This window comes from Microtus pennsylvanicus, chromosome 10 (assembly GCF_037038515.1).
Source record: "Microtus pennsylvanicus isolate mMicPen1 chromosome 10, mMicPen1.hap1, whole genome shotgun sequence".
In the NCBI taxonomy this organism is placed as follows: Eukaryota; Metazoa; Chordata; class Mammalia; order Rodentia; family Cricetidae; genus Microtus; species Microtus pennsylvanicus.
Genome location: NC_134588.1, coordinates 46,736,340 through 46,758,354, shown reverse-complemented (window position 1 = coordinate 46,758,354; position 22,015 = coordinate 46,736,340). Strand labels below are relative to the sequence as shown.

The 22,015-nt window shown below is 46.8% G+C and overlaps 1 protein-coding gene across 9 annotated transcripts in view; it reads right to left on the bottom strand.

Annotated features, from left to right (window-relative positions):
• Positions 1–22,015, bottom strand: part of Rgs8 (regulator of G protein signaling 8) — a 44,039-nt gene that overhangs the window by 8,712 nt on the left and 13,312 nt on the right. For 5 of the 9 annotated variants that reach the window (XM_075988254.1, XM_075988259.1, XM_075988258.1 and 2 more), the window contains 3 exons: positions 20,829–20,958; positions 18,527–18,628; positions 17,579–17,643 (listed from right to left, as the gene is read on the bottom strand). In XM_075988254.1, the coding sequence (XP_075844369.1) occupies positions 17,579–17,643; positions 18,527–18,628; positions 20,829–20,854 (193 nt within the window). In that variant the 5' untranslated portion in view covers positions 20,855–20,958. The remainder of the gene's footprint in view (positions 1–17,578; positions 17,644–18,526; positions 18,629–20,828; positions 20,959–22,015) is intronic. The other 4 variants (XM_075988252.1, XM_075988253.1, XM_075988260.1 and 1 more) reach the window with 1 other exon arrangement.

Genomic DNA, 22,015 nt, shown 5'->3' with positions numbered 1-22,015 from the left:
TTACTGGCCCTAAAATGTTTATTCTAAAACATTTTTTATTTCTCCTAATAAAAAATCATTTTACATCTTTGCTTTCTCTTGGTTATATTTATTCATTTAGACAGAGACTTATTACATTGTAGCCTAGGCTTTCCTCAAACTTGCCATTCTCCTGAGTGCTGGGGCTACCACCATGCCTTGCCCTAAGTAGGTATTTCAATGTCCACACTAGAACAATGTGGTAAAAGCTATAACCAAGACTAGAGGGAAAAAAAAGCACTTCCCTGGGGCTGCAGAGCTAAGCTTTGAATCACAGATTTAAGTGTGGAGGGCTGCCTTAAAGCGCTTAAGAAAAGGAAGGTGGCTTTGCAATTTATCATCCCATCCTGGAGGTTTCTGCGCTGAAGGACACCATTGTTCACTGCACTGGAAAGCTGGCTTAAGTCACAGTGCCACGGGCCAGGACATATCCAGTGGAGAAAGCAAAATATAACGTAAGGCTCCTTCACACTAGGCAGGGTGGAAACAAAAATCTCCCTGTGCCAGAGAAGAAAGGAATAACATGATTTAGGTTCCAGAGAGAGATGTTCTGGGTACCTCCCATGCCCACTCAGACATAAGTCAAACCCCTTCAAGAAAACAGCAGGAACACAGCGAGCTAGGAATCCAAGAGGTGAAGTGGTGAGAGGCAATGGTCAGGCCTGAGAATCACTCACATGGTTGGATATGGATTTCAGACTGCTCTCTTCAAGATGCTGTCTGTGGTCCAAGCTACAGGCAAAAGCTGGATGGGATACCTCAGAGAACCATCATAAAATCACTGCCCATTAGCACTCTGTAGGTACTCTCTTTGGGGCCCCTCCCACATTCTATGCCCTCAAGTTCCCCAGAGACTTGAAAGTTTCCCAATACTGCTCTGTGGTAAACTCAGATTTGTTTACAGGCGTGCACACCAGGAGACACTGTTTTCAAGTCTCCTAAACATGGAAGTTACAAACGGACGTTAGGTGGGAAGGCAGCATCAATGACCTTGAGAACCCAGAAGGGGTAGGTCAGCAAGGGAGGACTCTGAGCAGTGACCTACAGTGGACACAGGAAGACCCAAGGACCACAGAGTCTCCCCATATGCCCCCATATTTTTCCCTGAAGGGATGATGATGCTGATTGGTTTTTTGAGACAGGGTTTCTCTGTGTAGCTTTGGAGACTGTCCTGGAACATAGTCTATAGACCAGGCTGTCCTCGAACTCATAGAGATCCATCTGCTTCTGCCTTCTGAGTGCTAGATTAAAGGGGTATGCCACCACCGCCTGGCTGGGATTATTTTTCTTAATAATTATTTTAACTGAGCATAAAAACATGGAAATCATAGATGATAATGAGATAATACTTGTTCTATACATTGTATAATATTTAAATCAAACATTTAAATACCCTTTCTTGGTGGTAAAATTTTTCAAAATACTTTTAACTTTTAAAAATGTATAAGACATTTGTTTTTTGTTTTGGTTTAGAGAGGGAGTCTCCCTTTTTAGCTCAGGCTGACCTGGAACTTACTATGTTCCCCTACCAGCCTCAAACTCGTGGCAATCCTCCTGCCTCACCTTCAAAAGTGCTGGAATTACAAGTGTGAGCCATCATGTCTGCCTGGATAATACATTGTTATATACAGTCCCCCTGCTGTGTCCTTGCACCCCAGAACTTCCTGCTCCTTTATAACTACACCTTCTGATCAAGCTTTCCAGGTCCCTCTCTTCCTCCCTTCCTCCCTGTTCTTCACAGCCCCCCAGGTACCACTCTGCACCTCAACAAGATCTCTTGTCACAGACGGGCAGAGATGTGTGCTATTTGCCTCATCCTCACACACTTCCCACTGCAGCCAGAGAAAGAGGTGAACACGGAAGACTCCAGCTGCACATTTATCTAGCCCAGTGATCTCAACCTTCCTAACACTGTGACCCCTGTGTTGTGGTGACCCCCAACCATAACATGATTTTCATTGCTACTTCATAACTGTAATCTTGCTGTTATGGATCATATGTAAATATAGGTGTTTTCTGGGTGTCTTGGGTGACCCCTGTGAAAGGGCCACGACCCACAGGTTGAGAACCACTGGTCTAGAAGAGCTGGGGTGTAGCTCAGAGGAGCCTGTGACTCTTTTTAAGCCAGAGGGAACTAAATTCCTTAAGTGGGAGAATTCAAGTTTGCTGCTTTGTTTTCTCCTAAACAAAAACAGATGCTTGAGAATCCAGTAAATGTAGCTGCAGATAAGGAATGTTACATTTCCGTTTTCCTGCCTGGTATTGGCAATAGCTCTCTGTTCAGAAAAATCTATACAGCCCCAGCTCTCTAAGGCACAGACGTCCTCTCCAACTCAGAAAGCTCGCACCTGCGGTGTGGTCCCTGATGTGGCTCTCCTCCTCCCAGCTTTCAGAGAAAGATGTGGAAGCTGGGAAGCAACTTGCCTGGCCTCGTTCCTGGCAACACACAGCATTACAGAGTAAGGCCATTAGCTCCCAGACCACTGGAATAACAACTTTTTTTTGTATGATCGTGAGTCCACCCTGCTGGGTGACCCAGCCATTCCACCAGGGGCAGGGAGCAGACACAATGAGGTATTGTGCATGCCATGGACTCATCATGAGCAGTTGTCTCTGTTTGCTTCCTGAGTAAGGATACGATGTGATCAGCCACCTCACCCTTCTGACGTCATGACTTCCCCGCCATGCTAGGCTATGCCCTCAAACCGTAAGTTCAAACAGACCCTTCCTTAAGATGCCTTTGCCAGATACTTTGTTGAGCAATAAGGGAAGTGACCAATATGCCATCAAAAGGTAGATTGAGATGAAGAGAAGAAGACATAATTGTGACAATTACGATGTGGTGGATGAGTTACATGACAGGAAAGGACGCGGTGCCGAGAAGGGACCTGAAGTCAGCACCCAAGTCTGAGGAGGGAGGGAAGGCCTGCAAGGAGAAGCTCCTTAATTGCCGGGGGGAAGTGAAGGCGAAGGAAGCAGCACAAAAGAAGGAAGGGGTGATGGAGAAGATGGTGATAGGAAGACAGAGGCATGCACACAAAGGCGAGAGCTTTCAAGACACTTGTTAGAGTATTGGAAAAGGGCTTTAGAAAGATCAGTCGGTGATAGGAAAATAGATCCAATTTACTGGGCCTGCCTTTCAGACAGGCATACACAGAGAGACCCGTGGAAGAGCCAGAGAGTTGAGGGGCTTGCACAGCACTGCAGAAGGCCAGGAGAGAGAGCTCTGCATGGAGGAGGAAGTGGCCACTGTGTGGAATGCCTGTCAAGCTGGAGTGAGAAAGTGAGAAGGTCCACTGGACGCAACTATTGGTGTGAACAACATCCGAGGTGTAATGCAGCCCCTGCATGTTTTCCTGATGTGGGATTCCCCTCTGTATGCTGTGAATATCATTGGTTAATAAAGGAACTGATTTGGACCTGTAACAGAGCTATAGAGGAACAGAGCTAGACGGGGAGAAAGAAAGGCAGAGTCAGGGAGAAGCCATGGAGCTGTCACTGGAGACAGATGCGCTGAAACTTTGCTGATAGCCCAAGACCTCGTGGTGATGCACAGATTAATGGAGATGGGTTAAATTAAGATGTAAGAGTTAGCCAATAGGAAGCTAGAGCTAATGGGTAAAGCAGTGACTTCATTAAAACAGTTCCTATGTGACTATTTCGGAGCTAAGTGGCCAGGAACAAACGAGCAGCCCCTCCTCCAACAAATTCTCTCCCTCCAACATTTTCTTCTCTTCATCTAAGTCTACCTTTTGATGGCATAATGGTTGCTTTTCTTATTGCTTATTTGCAAAGTATCTGGCAAAGGCATCCTAAGGAAGGGTCTGTCACGGGGAAGTCATGACATCAGAGGTGTGAGTAGCTGATGGTATTACATCAGCTGTGTGCTGTGGTAGGGACAGCCGTGAACGGAGAAGAGGAAGTGGGAAGCATTCGCTCAGATATGTCTGGCAACAGAAAGGAGAGCACACAGCATAGCTAAAGGGAACCACGAGACCAAAGTTTCTCTGTTTGCTTTCTAGACGGTTTTGAATATATTTAAATGCTGGTATGGACAGAAAAATATGTTGAAGAAGAGGAAGTTCAAGAAAGGCTTGAAAGGTGGACAAAGTGGCTGAGCACAGAGAGATGGTGAGAGAGAGAGAGAGAGAGAGAGAGAGAGAGAGAGAGAGAGAGAGAGAGAACTGAGGGAGAGCACAGGGCTGCCTCTGTTTTACAGTGGGAGCAGCAGGACTCCCGTCTGGTAGCAGTTGTGGGAGGTGATGGGGCTATGAGAGGCAGAGTTTTTATTTTTATTCATCTAGGAGTTAGGTCACAGAACTTTACTTACTGTATCTCAGGCTTTTAGTCTAAGATCTACAAACCCCCACTGAATTTCTCTTCACCACAATGCTGATCGGTAATAGATATCATTTCTTCATTCATTCATAGCCTATCTTCTCCAGCTGTGCCTTAGGCTAGACATGGTGGTACCCACCTGTAATCCCGTAATCCCAGCACAAGAGAGGCGGAGGCAGAACAATCAGGGCAATGTCATGCTCAGCTACATGGTGAGTTCGAGACCAACTTAAACTAAAGGAGGTTAGCACAGGAGAGAGGAAAAGGAAGGAGGAGTAGAGAGAAGGGGAAGGGGAAAAGCAAAACTAAGCTAAAACTTAGAGAAGTTGAATAAACGGACCAACTTCATAGCTGGTGAGAACCAAGATTCCTTACCAGGTCCACCTGATTCCAAAGCAAGATCTTTCCAGAGGTGTATACAAGAAGAAAAAGAGGAATAAGGGGAGAACTCGGAGAGCAAGGGATGGTATTGGGGAAGGCAGATTTTAGAGAGAGACTGAGAAGAAGTGGGGGAGCTTTTCTTCATTAAGGACGAGAGCAAACAAACAAAACAGTGGGGGATGAAGACAGAAACAACCAGCGATGGGACATAGTCGAGATGCATCACACAGGACAGCCTTGCTCTTTATTAATTTGGGAAATGAGGCTACACTCAAGTACTAGGCTTTGAGCTGTGGCAAATAAATCATATAAAACCTGACAGAACTTTCCAGACAGTCTAATGTAACAAGAATTAGGGAATAATGTCAAATAATGGATTATGTCCTCATAAGTGCAGCCTGTGCTACCTTGGGTAAGTGAATGCACAACAGGAAAGAGAAACAATCCTGAAGGCTTGGGCGTTGGTTCCTGGAGACAGTTTCCATGCACAAAGAAGGGCGCAAAAACTTTCAGTTTGGGGATGGATCCATCCTTCAAGGAGTGGACCATTCAGTCCAGGTTGCTGAATGACCCTGACCTTAGAGAGCAGCAATTTCGGAGCTGGCAGTTAGAACAAAGAAAAGCAGAAGAGCAGAAGAAGCTTAAAAACAAGGCCGAAGTCAGGATACACATCTTAAAATACTCCCTGCAGGCATTTGCTGGGTGCTTACTTGGCCACACCAAGTTCTTTCTGAGCCTTACAGAATTTTTTCCTCATGGAAGATCCATGGCATAGATCTTAATTTTTTTTTTTTTTACCACTGAGAGGAAAGAAAAACAAAGGTTGGGGAAGGTAAATAACTTGCCATAGTCAAGTGATTAGTTAGCGACAAGAATGCCAAGTTCAGAAGTAAACATTAGGGGGCTGCAGAGATGGCTTAGCAGTTGAGAGCACTTGCTCTGGCTGAGGACCTAGGTTTGATTCCCATCAGTGATCTACATGGTGGCTTACAACCATCTATAACTCCAGTTCTAGAAGATCAGACTTCCTTTTCTGACTTCTTGGGGTACCAGACATACATGTGATGAACACATATACATGAAGGCAAACATCCATATGCATAAAATAAAACAGATCTAAAATAAAGAAGAAGACATTATTAGTATATGTGTGGGTGGGCTGTCTCCAGACCTGTAGGACTTGGGGCCTAAGAATTGCTTAGGTGAGACAGGAAGGAGTCCCATGCAAGGCAAGACATGGAGCAATGGAGAACATTGTGGATGGAATATTCTTCTGAGTGACAGCAGAGGGTAGAGTGGAAAAAACGAAGGAAGTCACTTAGGTAGAACAACACATAAAAAGAGTGGTGCAGGCCTCAGATTTGGTGATTGCTACACAGGTTGGAAACTGGAAGGGATGTGTGTGGTAAATTCACAGGCTACTCGGCAGCACTCGCGGTTTCTCAGGCAGCCTGCCAAAGATCACCAAGCCTATCCCCAAGTAGAGGCAGCATAGGCCTCACTTGAGAACACCAATTCCGAGCACAGCCAAGCCCACACTCTCTATGACCTTGCATAGCACATCCAGCTCGGCTGGTCTCATCATCCTCACTGAGGAAGGAAGGGTAGGCTGGAAGACCTTTCCCAGGTAGAGTTACTGCTCTGTTCCACATCAGCTTAGACCTGTCCTCATCAGATGTGACTCTTAGCCAACTAAAAGAAAACGGCCCCCAAAGGGAGTGGCACTATTGGGAGGTGTGGCCTTGCTGGAGGAAGTGTGACACTGTGGCTTGGGCTTTATTGTCTCTTTTACTCAAGCTTCCCTCCGTGTGACTGTCAGTTCGACTTTTTGTTGCCTCTGAATCAAGACGTAGCACTCTCTGCTCCAGCGCCACGTCTGCCTGCATGCCATCATGCTCCTTGCCATGATGATAATGGACTGAACCTCTGTAAGGGAGCACCCCAATGACATGTTTTCCTTTATAAGAGTTGCCATGGTCATGGTGTCTCTTCACAGCAACAAAACCCTAACTAAGACACAGCACTCTGCTTCTGATTCACCTTGTCCCCATCCCTGACACCATCACTGCCACACAGAGAGGACTCACTCCAGGCCTGGTCATCTTATCTTCATGAGCCCAATGCATCATTACATCAGTGCAGTTCAGAAGGGGTTCTTGGACTAGAGAGATGGCTCCATCTATGAAGTGCTTGCTGCACAAGAGTAAGGACCTGCGATCAGGCCCTCAGACTCTTTGAAAAGCAAAACAAAAAGTTGGCTGGTCGGCCTAGCCTACTAGATAAGTTCTGTGTCAATGAGAGACTCTGTTCCTGACCAAAGACACATGACCTCCTATTGCGTGTGCGCACACATGTGCATTTACACACATATGCAGAGAGAGAGAGAGAACATGGGCTCTGGTTTTGAATCCCATGTGACCTTAGAAAAGTACCCCACCACCTTGAAGCACAAGATGGAAATTTTGTCTATGAAATGAAGTCCATGCCAGGACTCACTACATTGAACTATTAGCAGATCAAATGAAGCAAATCACTCAAAACTGCCTAGCACTCATTAGGAGCAGTCAATAGTGCTAGCCCTTAGAGAGGCTTGCTTTACCAAAGCAATGTGAGATCTGATAGAATTGCCTCTGCTCACTGAGTCAGTAAAGGAAGCAAAACAGATTTGCCTACACATCTGGGTGACCTCAGAGGCCACTCTTCCCAACCTAACAATCACTTTCTCCAAAGGGGAGATAAATGGCAACCCCAGTCAGGCAAACATACTGAGCATATGTGTGTCACAGCCCTGCGAAGGTGCCATTTGGCTCGCAGACTTGGGGCTTGTCCAGCTGGAGGACACCTCCCATCACCTTTTCCATGGTGAGAACTGAGCCTATTAGGTAGCACCAAGAACCTGGAATCTACCTAAATTCTTTCCATCCTGCAGCACGGACTGTCAGCCCATCTCTAGCGGTTCTCCCCTTGCCAGAGGGCTAACCTGTTCTCAACATGCCTTTGTGCCTTCCCAGGCTGCTTTCCCAGCCTTTAGCGGGAGACCACAAGCGTCCTAAGAAATATACTGTGCTCTCTCAAGCTTCAAACCGATTGGCTGCCTGCAGTTCAGGGTGAGATCAGAGGGAACAAGGCACTTTGAAGTTGTCAGAGATTCCAAGGGAGAGTCCGAGGGGCCAGAAAAAGGGAGAGAACGGCCCTATTCCCATGGATTCTCCTGCTATCTGGACCTGAAAAGCAAAAAGAACAGATTGCAGCAAAGATGCTTAAACAACAATCACAAAAGCGTGCCCCGTCTGCACCTGCCTTCAGCCCTTCTCAGCTCACCCACGCCTCTCGGCCACAGCCTCCCCCTAACCTTTTCTTCTATGCTCCCAGAGCAGGCGTCCCTACAGGCTGGCCACGGAGGGTCACTGAGTTAAGAGAAGTTCCACCCTGAAACAATAGGGGTTGCGAGGGAGGAGGAGCTCCGCTGCTTCAGGAGCTCCGCCTCCTGCCGGGAGCAGATGGCTGGAGGCAGCCCCCGCTTTGGTGTAGACCACTAACTTGCTCCAGGCCTGGTCTGCACCTCTCGCTGAGGTGACCCGGAGAGTAAATTATTGGGGGACCGAAGCAGTCAGACATGTGTCTTCTCATTCGCTTCTTTTCTCCCTGCCGAGCCTCTTCCCAGCAAGCTTTTCTTCTGTTCCTCCGCACCTTTCCCCAGCTCCTCTCCTGTCTCATGTCTGTTACCATTTTTCTCCCCTAGCTGTCCATCATTCACTTTCCCTCCAGCAGGACCCTCTTCTCTGCCTTCTGTTTGTCCACAAACTGTAGGTTTTTTGTTTTTTCCAAATGCAGAGCGTTGGTTTATGGCTGAACAGCTCAGCAGCATCTGCTGTTATCTCTAGGGGTGGCCTTGTTTGCCTTAGCAGTGCCGCGGATGCTAGGGCCTGCATACTCTGCACACTAGCTGTGGAAGACTGGCGCTCGGGTCCAGAACCCCGCCCCATAACCTTAACCCTGAGCTCCCACGCATTTGGGGCAACTTGTCTCCAACCTCTGAGGCTATGGTGTCCTGGCTCTGACCACAGAAGCTGGCATGAGCTAGTGTGTAGAGAGGTGTGACCTCGCTGCTCTTCCGATGTGGCAACTGTGAAATGCAGGTACCACCAGCTCCTCCTCCGCAGGGCTGAGAGGCACGTGATGAGTTCATGCACACGAGTGACATGCAGACCCTGACTGGCAAACAGGGAGTGCTTGATGCATGTTGATGAGCGCTGTTTCCATGTTCTGGTGGGATCGTGATCCAGAACTCAATGTATAATGCCAAATGCAGTCCTGGCCACTTAAAGGCAGTGGACGAGCAGTGCACAGTTCAGGAAAATAGGAGGGGAGTGGGGGGGGGGGACTTTTCCTTCTAGTCGTTGTATTTGCAGCTCACTTGGGTTTTCTTTGGAGAACCCTCCCAGGAGTCAAGGCTCTGAAAACAGCCTAAAGTTTTTGAGATTGGTGCCTAGCCAGCAACAGGAAGGGACAGGCATGTGTCCAGGATTCCTGGAACAGTGGGCAGGATATTGGCGTCCTTTTAAACAGCCACAGAACCTCCAAGAACATGCCGTGGCCGCACATGCTGCCGGCTGCTGGCTTTTTCCCTCGGGTTCTTTCATGCAGAGTGCTTACATAAGGGGAGAAACTGGGTCACTATGAATGAGCGGTGCAGCTGGTGCAGCAGGGAGGGTGGCTTAGGTAACAGTTCAAGGTCCAGCAGGCCCGATTTAGCTGGCATGGAGGGTGGACCTGAGCCTCGCTCGGTTCCCAGGCTTGGGAAAACACAAAAGAACCAGAAAAAAAAAATATCTGAAAGCTCTGTGTTTACCAAAGGGCCCTCTCAAAGACTAGCACCCTCGTGCATTCCTGATCAATGGGAGAAAATAACCCAGTGAATAGGACCCCCAGTTAAGCAGAAGACAGGAACAGAAAAATGTTCCTACAAGCCAAGGTGAGCCAAATCCTGTTTGACTCGGAAACAGGCCACTGACTTGAATTTTGTAGTGAGGGCAGCATCTTCCTCTGTGTCACCTGGGAGATAAAGGTTTTGAAGCAAATTACTATGTCTAATCAAGGCTTATGTAGGGATTTTACTCCAGGAACAAACTATTGCCACTTATATTTAGTGGCAAGTAATATGTGGCCAATTATGTCTCACACCTGTGATTACTGATTTCCTTAAATGATCTCTACTAGGACATATAAACTCGTGTGTGTGTGTGTGTGTGTGTGTGAGAGAGAGAGAGAGAGAGAGAGAGAGAGAGAGAGAGAGAGAGAAAGAGAGAGAGAGAATACCAGGGTGGCGTATTATAGGAGGACTGTAAGTCTGTGTAAGCCAGAAAGGACCGGAGAGACACTGTGATGACACTCTATCCAGGACACGAAGAGGCACTGACATTCTGAGGCTATGCAGCTTCCTATTCCTAAGATACGGGAACAGAAGGAAGGAGACCCTGGGCTATCCCAGCGCTCTTATCCCCAATAAAGAAGTTCTATAAACCTCCCAGATACTAGTTCATAGCCTAAAAGATCTCCAAATTCAGTACGAAAGAATATTTCTCAGTTGAATTGAATAGAAGGATATTGCCAGGACTCTCAAAGCAGAGAACACATTCTATTTTACCTACTAGGCTTTTCAAAACCACACTCTCAGCAGATTCTCCTACATTCATCAAGGGAGGTGGGTAGGAAGACCTGAGGGGATCCGAAAAGCTCAGGAACTGAAGGGGTTGAGTAAAGGGAAACATCCCTGGGGTCTCTCACTCTTCCCTGATCTGTGGCTTCAAGCTGTCTATGAGATTAGGAAGCTCACATTAGCTCAGGCACACACATGGGATGCACAAAATGCGTATTTTCTCAGGGCAGTTAATGTGTTAAAGCAAAAATAACAAAGCAGCTATCTCTCATCCAATCCCCCATGCTCCAGTCACCCCACTTAGCATTTGGGACAGCAACCACATTGAGTTCCTGCACCGCACGCTCATTCTCTTTTCACAGAGGAGGGGAAGTGACGTTCATTGAGAGTAGGTGATTGGCATAAGGTCACATCGCTGAAAAGTGGCAGAATGGGTGCTGGGAACTTGTACAGCTGCTTCTGTTCAGACCTTTTACATGCACTTACGAGCTGCCTATAGCCCTGCAGTCCTCCCAGCAAGGATACACGCAGCCCCTATGTTCCCAGGTACAGCATACAGCAATGTTGACATCAGGACAAGGAAACGGAGACATGTCTTTCCTATCCAGCTCTACTTCACATATCTATATCTAACTCGGCCTCTGTTCTTTTGCAACACCCAAAGACACATTTTTGGTTGCTTGTTTGTTTGTTTTCTTTTTCTTCTCCTTTTCTCCTCCGACTTGTGAAAACCTCCACACCATACACGGGGAATCCGTGACACTAATATGCCATGAAAGGGTGCTGCCTGAGGATTTGAGGCCCTCCATGCAATACAAAATTCTGTTTCTCCAAAAGCCTAGGCCACTCGCCCCACCAGAACTCTGTCCTTCCCTGATTTGCACAGTTGTGCTTGAAAACAGCTTCTGGTGCCTCCACGGGGCTCTCCACTGTAGGGAAAACACACCCCAGTCCCAAGCCCCGGGAACTCTGACTCCCCAGGTTTCAGATAAGATCCCAAACTTTCCATTTCCTGCAAACTCCCTCAAGGGCTGCTGCCGCCTTCCTTGGTTCACACTTTAAATAAGACATTTCTAGACTTTTCTGGCTTAGAGACAGCATATGGGGAGAGCTGTACGATAAGTGGAAGCCTATTTGTTCCAGAGTTAAAGATCACTTAGAAGAATACTCTCGAGTGTTACACAAGCTGGTCATTTAGTTTCTATATGATGATTTGTTTGGGATCTTTTGCTTAGTGGCTGTGTGACCAGTTCAACTTATTACGTGTTTTCATAACTCAGCCATCATCTGAAGGGGGTTAAGTTTTAGACAGTGAAGTCTTCTCCACTGGTCTTGGTTTGCAGAGACAGGCAATGCCATGACTGTGAAAGGGACTCTCAGTGGCCTATTTCCCCTAACCAAGCATTCCCCGGTCCCCATGGGGCCAAGTGAACAGAAGCCTTTCTCCAGGTTCCACACAAGAGTGCCTGCCACATTCAGTGCCCAGAGGGAAGTGCTGGGTGGTCCAGATGGGAGCAAGGAGAGAGAGAGAGAGAGAGAGAGAGAGAGAGAGAGAGAGAGAGAGAGAGAGAGGAGAAACATGCAGCCTGAAGGTACACTTAAAACCGTAACTCAACTTATGTCCAAAGTTGAGTGGGGACCAAAGGTAGGAAGGATGCAAGAGCAAGACAAAGACAAAAGGAGGAGGTAAACAGAATGAAAAGGAGAAAGGGTGGGGAGAAGAGGACAGAGAGGGAGGGAGGAGGGAAGGAAAGAAGGGAAGGGAAAGCAGAAAGAGAATATTTCTTCAGAGCTCAGGGCTAAATATCCCTCTAAAATCAAGACAGACGGGCACATGCCTGAACTTCATGAAAAATAAAACAAAAGATAAGCACACTGTTTTTCCTGTCTTCCAGCTGCCTAGCGGACCTCCCACAAATTAGGAGGCTTGGTTCTGTTGGGTGTAAGCTTCAGTGCAGAAAGGCTTCTGGGCATGTGAACACACACAGACACACCACACACCACACCACACACACACACACACACACACACACACACACACACACACACACACACGCTCACATCCCCCTTCAGGGCAGACGACATGCACGATTCAGATATCGAGTCTAATTGTAATTGGATGAACAGGGAAAAGCTTCCAAATGAGCACCTATTAGACATCCTTCTCGCTAATGAAGCCATCAGCAGTGTCAATTTCAGCTGCGTTTGCTAGCGTCTAAGAAAAGCACTTAGCAAGTGATTAGCTCTCAGGCCTCCATGAGAGCTTTTCCTCTGCGCTCATCTGTAAACAAATACAATGGGAAATAAAGACAACTCTAAATATTTTCCACCATATCTTTTTTTTTAATTCTAGGGTTTTGAAGATAGCAAAGTTGCCTTCTTTTGCCTGAGATTTGAGCCCATGTAGTGCTCGAAAGAAAGAACAGAACACAGGTGCTTTGGTCCCCCTTCTGGCTGCTGGAGCCATTTCAGCTGAAAAGCTCTCTTACATAACCCTCCTGGCAGTGCCTAGGCAAACCACCTGCCACAGGTGATTGGCTATCACCTAGCCTCACGTCTGCTCCAGAGAGCACTCGGGGACAAAGGTAGAACTAAATCCAGCCTCTGTCACCTCCTGCTCCAGCTCCTTTGTTGGACAAGTGAGGAATCTGATTTCCTAAATAGCCAAGGTTTCCGTGAAGGTCACCTAAGCATTTAAGAGTAAACCGGGAACAAAATCAGGCCCATAGATCTGACTACCAGCTAATATTCTGCACTTCACCATCCACAAGCCTGCTCCATGACTGCTGGAAACCGTCTTCCCCGACCAGTAGGACTTCTGACACTGAGGAGAGCAGAATTGGAAGTCAGCATTTCGTTTGCAATTCCAAGCCCGTCTGCTGTGTGATAAGAACACTAGTTTTCTCCTTGCCTTATCTGTGAGCTCACCTGACTTCTCAAAGACCTTCATTCTCCACCAGAGACAGACTGTGGCTTCTTTCACCTGTGCTCCCCCCCCCTCCCCGCAGCTGCACAGACTCTGTGCATAGTGAATAAGCACATCTTTGAGAAATAATTAAATAAGCATTCAGAGCAGCAGCAGATCAAGGGCAGCAAAGATGCTCCAGAGGTCGAGAATGGGGGAAAAAAATAATTACCTGGTCCCATGAAATGAAAAAAAGCTGGGTGGGAAGGACAGAGACCTCAGTGTGAAGAACAACAGAAGAGCGGGTTCTAGACTAACACCCACGGTTCTGGGTCCCAGTCATTCAGGAACTCTGTACTCTTTACTCCTTGGGGTAGCACGTGTCTTAATCAGAAGCTCTGCACACATCCCATTAGTGCTGTCAAGGACAGGCACATGTGAAATCCCCATGGAGAAGTTTAATCAGGCCTGACTGACTCGCGGTACCAACCCAACTTAATTAGACTCTTAGAACATTGTCAGCATCTTTTAAGGTGGCCTGGGTTCAGATTGCTTTGCTTTTCTCACAGGGGGAATAGATGCCCAAATCCTAAAAGCTTCAAGTTCCTCTACCAGTGACCCTAAATACCCTTTTCTTCCTAAGAACTCTCATGCCACGGGTTTTTTATTTCTATATTAAATAGAAATAAAAGCAGAACCTGACTCCAAGGAGAAGTAGAGAACTTCAGAGTTCAAAAAGCCTGGGTTTTTTGTTTGTTTGTTTGTTTGTTTGTTTTGGGGTTTTTTTTGGTAGTACTTTGACAAATTAGCAAATTGGTGCCAGCTGTGACCCGTTATTGGGATTCCCATCTTGGGGGAATGTTACAGCATTCTGGGAAACGCTTCCGTGACAGGAGGACCAAACGGCTGCAGATCCAAGAGTCACAGAATCAAGCAGATAAAACTGAATCTCTAGATCTCACACTGACTTAATGTTAACAACTGGATACAAAATTCACTGTCAAGGTATTCGGTTTTTTGCATTTAATAGATAAATGTATCATTAAAGAAAAAAAAAGAACCCACGGTATCGTTACATTGCATCTTGAGTAAAGAGCCCAGAGTTCTGGCTGTGTCCACTTGGTTAGTTTCCTGTCTGCCAGAGGTAGCGAACAAGAAGGCATCTCTAACCCCATTTTAGAATGAGGAAACCGCCTCAGGGATTTGAACTGAGTGAATCAATGTGAGGCTGAAATAGAAACCAAACTTTAGGATGACCTTGAATCAAAGCCAGCCAGAAGATAAAAAGTGACAGCGACACTTGTTCGGCAGAATATGACTCCCAAAAAATAATCAATAACCTGGTTTTTAGGAAAGCATTACCATCCAATTCTAAATATCGTATATATGTCACTACCTTGGCAAATTCACTATGCGAGCTTGCTATTGGGGCATGATGGTTTGCTACATATGCTGTATCCCCACACTGAATTATTTTCCTGCCTAAGTAGATTCCATGGAATACCAAAATCACAATTTTTTTATAGTATGCACTTATTCTTAGATATTGCAGTTTATTTTAAAATCTATTCAAAAGAATTTGTTTAGCTGGAGAGATGGCTCAGTTGGCAAAGCGCTTGCGGTGCCACCATGAGGACCTGGATTTGGATCCCTAGCACCCACATAGAAAGATGAGTGCGATGTGTATGCTCCTGGAAAGGAGAGACCGGAAGGTTCCTAGATCTCCTTGACCAGCTAGCCCAGCCTAATTGGTAGGCCTCGGGTTTACTGAAAGACTATCTCAATAAAATATGGTGGATAGCTGACAAAATGGCTCAGCAGGGAAGGGCATTTGCAACCAAGCCTGACACTGGAATTCAACCTTCAAGACCCTCACAGTAGAAGCAGAGAACCAACTTCTGAAAGTTATCTGCTGACCTCATCAGGTACACTGAGGCATGCATGAGCCCATACCCTTCCACACACTAGATAGATAGATAGATAGATAGATAGATAGATAGATAGATAGATAGATAGATAGATGATAGATAGATGATAGATAGATAGATAGATAGATAGATAGATAGATAGATGATAGGTAGGTAGAAGATAGATAGATAGATAGATAGATAGATAGATAGATAGATAGATAGATGATAGGTAGATAGATAGATGGTAGGTAGAAGATAGATAGATAGATAGATAGATAGATAGATAGATAGATAGATAGATAGATAGATAGATAGATGATAGATGATAGATAGAGGATAGATAGATGATAGATAGATAGATAGATAGATAGATAGATAGATAGATAGATAGATAGATAGATAGATAGATAGTAGGTAGATGATAGATAGATGATAGATAGAGGATAGATAGAGGATAGATAGATGATAGATAGATAGATAGATAGATAGATAGATGATAGATAGAGGATAGATAGATAGATAGATAGATAGATAGATAGTAGGTAGATGATAGATAGATAGATGATAGATAGAGGATAGATAGATGATAGATAGATAGATAGATAGATAGATAGATAGATAGATAGATAGATAGATGGTAGGTAGAAGATAGATAGATAGTAGGTAGATGATAGATAGATAGATAGATAGATAGATAGATAGATAGATAGATAGATAGATAGATAGATAAATGTTATAAATAAGGTAGAAAATGGTAGAAGATGATACCTGACAGCAACCTCTGGCCTCCTCACACATGCACAAATGTGCGTGCACACACCTGTGCACACAGGTTCATGCACACGCAAATGCATACTTGCATATACCCCTCCATGCATAAAGTATTTGTTGATTTGTTTATTAACAACAAGAGGCAAAGTCAGAAAAAGCAATGTCATCAAATTAAAAGCCAAATCACTTCTTGTTTTCGGATGATGGTGATGATGAAGATGACGATGACACAAAGCTGAGGACTGAACCTGGAGCCTCCCACACGCTAGGCAGGTACTGAACCCCCGAGCCACCTTCCCAAACCGGGACAAGTAAAATCACATTTAATGGCATCTGCTGAAAACCAAGGGACTCCACCATGACTGCCCAAGTATCTAGTAACCAAGACGGGTCGACAGTGAAAGCCCAGATCTGAATCCCACCCACAGCCTTCAGCTTAATTGTCCAGAAACATATCCCCTGATTAAATAGCAAAATGCAAGCAGCCCTTCTGCTCCCAGATCTCACACTGACGTGACGAATTGAGGAGGAACACCGAATGTCTGTCTGCAGCCTTCCTGTCTCCTCAGAACACCCCCTCTTTGCTTCCCGCCCCTGCCCTGCCACTTCCATGCGCTTAACGCCGCAGGGATTTCAAAGCCCGACAAATTTGGACTTGCTCATGATGAGAAAAAAAAAAAGAGCTGAAGCGTTGAGTAATGATAAACTGCCCTCTAAACACTGCAATATGCACAACTCTTCCTGCCTTTGCAGGAAACAAAAGACACAACAGCTGAACAGAGAGGAAGTAGAAGAGGAGGAGGGAGGGCAAAGCCGTATTCGAGCCAGGAAGTGGGGGCACAATACAGCTGAGATCGTCATCCCTTGAGATAAAGAGTGAAATTCTGTCAATCCAAGGGATTGCTAAAATACACAGAATACTCACTTGACTAAGTAGCCCAGTGACTTGGAGGAAGAGAGTCAATTCCCCTGTGTGAGATCTAGCCTGGTTCTTCTCATTCAAGTCGGTCCATAACTCCCATTACCTAAGCTGACTTCTGTCTCGTTAACATTGCTGGTTGGCCAGTCACAGTGAGACATACCGGTAAGCCCAGTGCTGGGAAGGTGGTGGGTGAAAGCAGGAGAAGCCCGAGGTCAAGGCCGTCTTTGGCTCTATAACGTGTTTGAGGCCAGCCTACGTTACAAAAGACCCCAGCTCAAAAACAGGATCGAAGAGGGTTAAACCCAGAGCCTCACAGGTGTTAGGAAAGTATTCAACCACTGAATTACCTTCCCGGCCCTCCACCATGCCTACCCAAATATCTAATAACGAAGACGGGTCAACAGTGAGAGCACAGATCTGATAAATAAAAAAGTAATATAATGTAATGTAATATAAAATAATGATTAAGAGCCTTGGGTCTCTATGGTTTGAATACAGTCTAACCCCACTACATTAAAAATGCCTGTTTGCTCGTCTCTTTGCTCCTCCTGCTGCGTACAGGATTCTAGAGGGCTGGGGTCTCAGCAGAGGGTACTGAGCCCAGGAGGTGTTCGCTGTATATTTTGCCACATGGATGATTTGCTCCGGCCTGATGTGACCTGGTTTCTACTTACACTTATGAGAGAGGAGCACGTCGAAGGAATCTGCCCACCTCGTTGCTTCTTCTGTGGAGAGTCTCCTAGGAAGCAACAGCATCTCTCTGAGTATTTCTGACATCTCCTCTCCCCCAGCCACCCCTCTGATTTGCCCAGGACTCCTCAGATTGGCGGAGAGCGAATACATGCCATACCTGGGTCTCTGCGATTCTGCTGTAAATCGGTACTTTCCAAGTAATAGCTGGGGAAATCTCTAAGTGGGGGGGGGTCTATAGCGGAGTGGCAAAGTGCTTACCTAGCACGAATGAGGTTCTGGGTTTTGTCCCCCAATACCAGAGAAAAGAGTCGCCCTGGATGGGAGTTCAGAGAACCCCGTATATTACTCTTGGTCTGAACAATAAAAGTACATAGAGCTATGTAATTTCGAGATGTCAGGGTGATGGGGTGGGGGGCGGGGCTAGTCTCGGAATAAAAGAGGCTCAGCTTACCTCTAACTGTCACCTCAAATTCGTCACCCCTTGGAATGGAGACAACGATGCCCCTTTCCGAGGTGAGTGCGGTTGAAACAAGGCGACATTTGTGACATCATTGAATACAGTGTCTGCACAGACTAGGTGCAGAATCTGGGCAGTCTGAATCTAAGCGTATTTTTAGATTAACTTTGGATGTTTATTTCCAAATTGAGAGCGTAGATGGGCAAGTAAGTAGAATAAAGAACTGTACTTCCCCACCCAGCGCTTTGGACACTGATGGCTATACTGTTTCTCAGGAGGATGAGGGCTCCCACCTGATGTCACCGAGCTATGCCTTCCTGTCACTCACATGCAGGGGTAGGAAAGGAGCTGCCAAGGGACCAGAGCGTATCGTCTTGTGGTTGATCTGCTCAAAAACTCACTAAAGACAAAAGGTCCCAGAGACATCCCGCAGTGTGGGTACCCAGGAACGCAAGGCGGACACACCACTCACTTGAGAGCACGGTTGGGTTTGTCGGGAAGAATGGCCGTGAAGTCGCTACAAGAGTCCGATTTGTGTGACAGGCACCCCAGTCGAGTCCTCATACCTTTGTTCCTGCAGCAGATACGGAGGCAGAAAGGAGGCTGTCATGATCACAACTGCCAGGTCTATAAAAGACATCTGGACCTGCCGCCCTCCCCACCCCAGGTGGCCCCTGAAGACTCCATCAGCTGGACTAGAGGCAAGGGCTGTGCATAGTAATAATAGGTGTGGGGCCCTTCCTCTGCCCTTCCCGTAGAGGCTGAAGGCCTTTTAAAACTGACATGGCAAGTTGATGGTAAGTCAATGGAGGTCATTAGTTGGGAGAATTTCTAAATTAGGATTCTCTGTAGGGAGTGAAAACCCAGCAGTGACAGGATAGCAATCCGCAATTTTGCTTTCCCAATAGAAGGGCAAAGGGGTGGGGCAGCAACCCCAAACTACAGGGCCATGAAAGCAGGGCCTTCACACAGAAGAGAGGGGAACCTCAAAAGGCAGGGGCGCACAGCAGAGCGAGTCCGAACACACAGTGTGGGGGATTCAAGGAAAGTCCATTCCCAATCAGCTTCTCTCGGCTCACCTCACCAAGACAGGCTATGTGTGCATGGGTGGCTATGGACCACAGGGAGAAGGGCGACAGACAATGTCAACAGGGGACCCAGTGTCCCCTGGGACAGTTCTTGTGCTTGCTTCACTTGCCCTGTTTACCCTCAGCCGGGGGCTGGCACACTACAATCCCATGAGGTACCTGTGTACACAGCTTCCGAGGAACACAACACCCCATTTGTTTACATACTGTCTAAAGATGCCTTCAACTTCAAGGGCAAGGTTTAGGCCGTTGCAACATTGATCACACAGCTTACAAAGCTGAAAATATTTACTCTTAGGCTCAATGCAACGGAAGTTTGCTAACCTTTGACCTTTAACCATGACCATTCCTCACATTAAGGGCAAAAGGAATGGCCATGCGTGCCACGGTAGATATTGTCATGGAATAGTCCTAAGACATGCCATTCTCGCAAGCTGACAGCAAGTCCCTCTTTTTCACAAACCCTGAAACTAGATTCGGGAGTCAGAGGCCGTCCAATTCAATCACTGTCCTTAACTTCAAATGGATTTTCACTGCCTGGCCTGCTCATTGTCTTTGTTCACAGAAATCTTATCTGGCATTTGTCTAGGGAGGTGGTATTGTGCTGGGCAGGGATGGACATTTGTATTCTGCAGCGCATCTCCACAGAGCCCCTGAGAGCTAGAGCATCCAACGTTCCAGAAATACCCTCTCCTGCAGGAAACCACGCTGCCCGTACCTCTCTTCCCAGGCAGGTTGCACTGTGCCTCCATCTATCTCGTGGCATTTTCAAGACAGTTGCTACACTCATTCTCTCTCCTGAAACAGAGCATCTTATGTGTCCATTCACTCAAGTCACAGGGTACCCAGCACCAGGCCATTCAAGCAAATGATTAAAAGCCCTTTGAATCATCACTACTGTGGATTCAGGCAAAGGTCCTGTTCAGGCTGCCCCTCAGGTCAGGCCCCAGACTGCGGCTCACTCGGTGCCTTAAGAGATCATCATCAGTCATAAAAACAGTCGAGCCACTGCCCTCAAGAGCCACACACAGGACTCTCGGAAAGTGGCAAATCCACACAAGCTTTTGTATGCCAAGGTTTGGCACAGGCTAGTTTAAAGGGTACTGCCTGCCCTCAAGACAACCCTGAGCCATTCAAATAGTTCACAAAAGCAAATTTACTTTGGAACAAAATGGTTTTCTATCTTTCTAGTCAAGACTTGAGTTATAATCTGCTTAGGTGGGACATGATAGGAGCAGACACAGGAGTGAAAGGCTAAGAGATGGAACTGAGGGAGGGAGGAAGAGAAGAAGGAGGGAGAGAAGGGAGGGAGGAAGAGAAGAAGGAGGGAAAGGAAAGGAAGGAGGGAGGGAGGAAAGGAAGAAAGGGGAAAGAGAAAAGGGGGAGGATCATTTTCTCATCTGCCTTTTCTCTATAAACCCCTGTCCCAGTAACTCACAGAGTTTCATTCTACCAAGTCAACAAGAGGGCACGGAGCTAAGGCAGATCATACTTGCAAGGCTCTAACTTTGCAAGAAGCGCAAAGGCAAGACTACTGCCCTGTGCAGTGGAGGTCCAGGAGAACTAGCAAAGAGGACACCCAGAGCTTAACAGTTGGACCAGGCTCAAACAGCACGACAGGTGAGAGACCAGAAGGTGGCAAAGAAGAGAGGGGCAGGACAAGAAGACAGGGCATTAATCCATTACCTGCGTGGCATCAGCAAGGCAGCCATACAGGCATCCGCTTACGGTTACCCCCTTGGGCTGGTTTGCAGGGACGTCAGAGCAGGAAATAAGACTGCGGGGTTCAAGGGTTTACCCTCTCACGTCCTCTCACCTAAAATCAAAGAGTCTGCTGTAAGAGGGTTCACCCTCTCACATCTGTCTGTAAGATTCACCATTCCACTGGCTCTCCACAGTTGGAGTACTTCCCCACAGCACCCACAAATGTTGGCTTGTTCTTAGCAAGGGTAGCCAATCAAAGATGGGCAGAAACAAATAGCAGAAGACTTCCCATTGCTGGCTGCTGGTCAGGAATTCCTACTTCCCCAACCACTGGCCGTCAAAATTGGGACATGCACCCTTAGGGAGGCATGGGCCTGGCAAGCCAAAAATTACTGTTCTCTTTATCTTACTAGATTGATGCCCAAGTGACCAGTCCAGAAGGGACCACGGAAGAGAGGCCAACACTTGCTCCAAAATAATCTGATTGGATGCTGCTCTGGCTCCCACCTCCCTCCAAGGGCACCTGTCCCAGGTGGAAATGAGCCAGGGCTGGAGGAAAAGGGAGCAAGGAGGGGGGTTGAAGGGACTTGGAGGTGAGCCACCAGACACCCTCACCACTGGGCATGCTCCTAGGCATGGATCCCAAACACGGGGTACAGCGATGAATATGCAAGTCACTCTTCCTAACTCATAAGGAGGTGAACCTTCCTCGGCCTGGCCCATTCTTGGCAGGGAAGACTTGGGGATGAAGGAAGGAGATGTGGAGGCTGAAGGCTGATTGGCTTGGAGCCTCTCCTTCCCATGAGTGTCACTGGCAGGGTTTCAGACCATTGTTCCCACAAAAGAGCGCTGATAGGAAGAGCTACCTACCTATCCATAAAAGGTTCCCTTGGGGAACCCTGCCACCAAACGTAGGATCCATTTTAAAAAAGGAACCTAATTTAGATAGATAAGACTCCTGTGTGACTGCGCCATTTAAATTGTCATGGTATTACCCTGAACATTTCACAAACACTTTCTTAAAATCGCTTGCAGAATAATTCTACCATTAACAAAATAGAAGGATGACTTTATTAACACTGAAAAGAAAACAGAAAACGGGGGGCGGGGAACGGGATTTTATGCAAAGGCTCATCCCAGTGGGTCATGTTCCCTGACAACAGGGGACA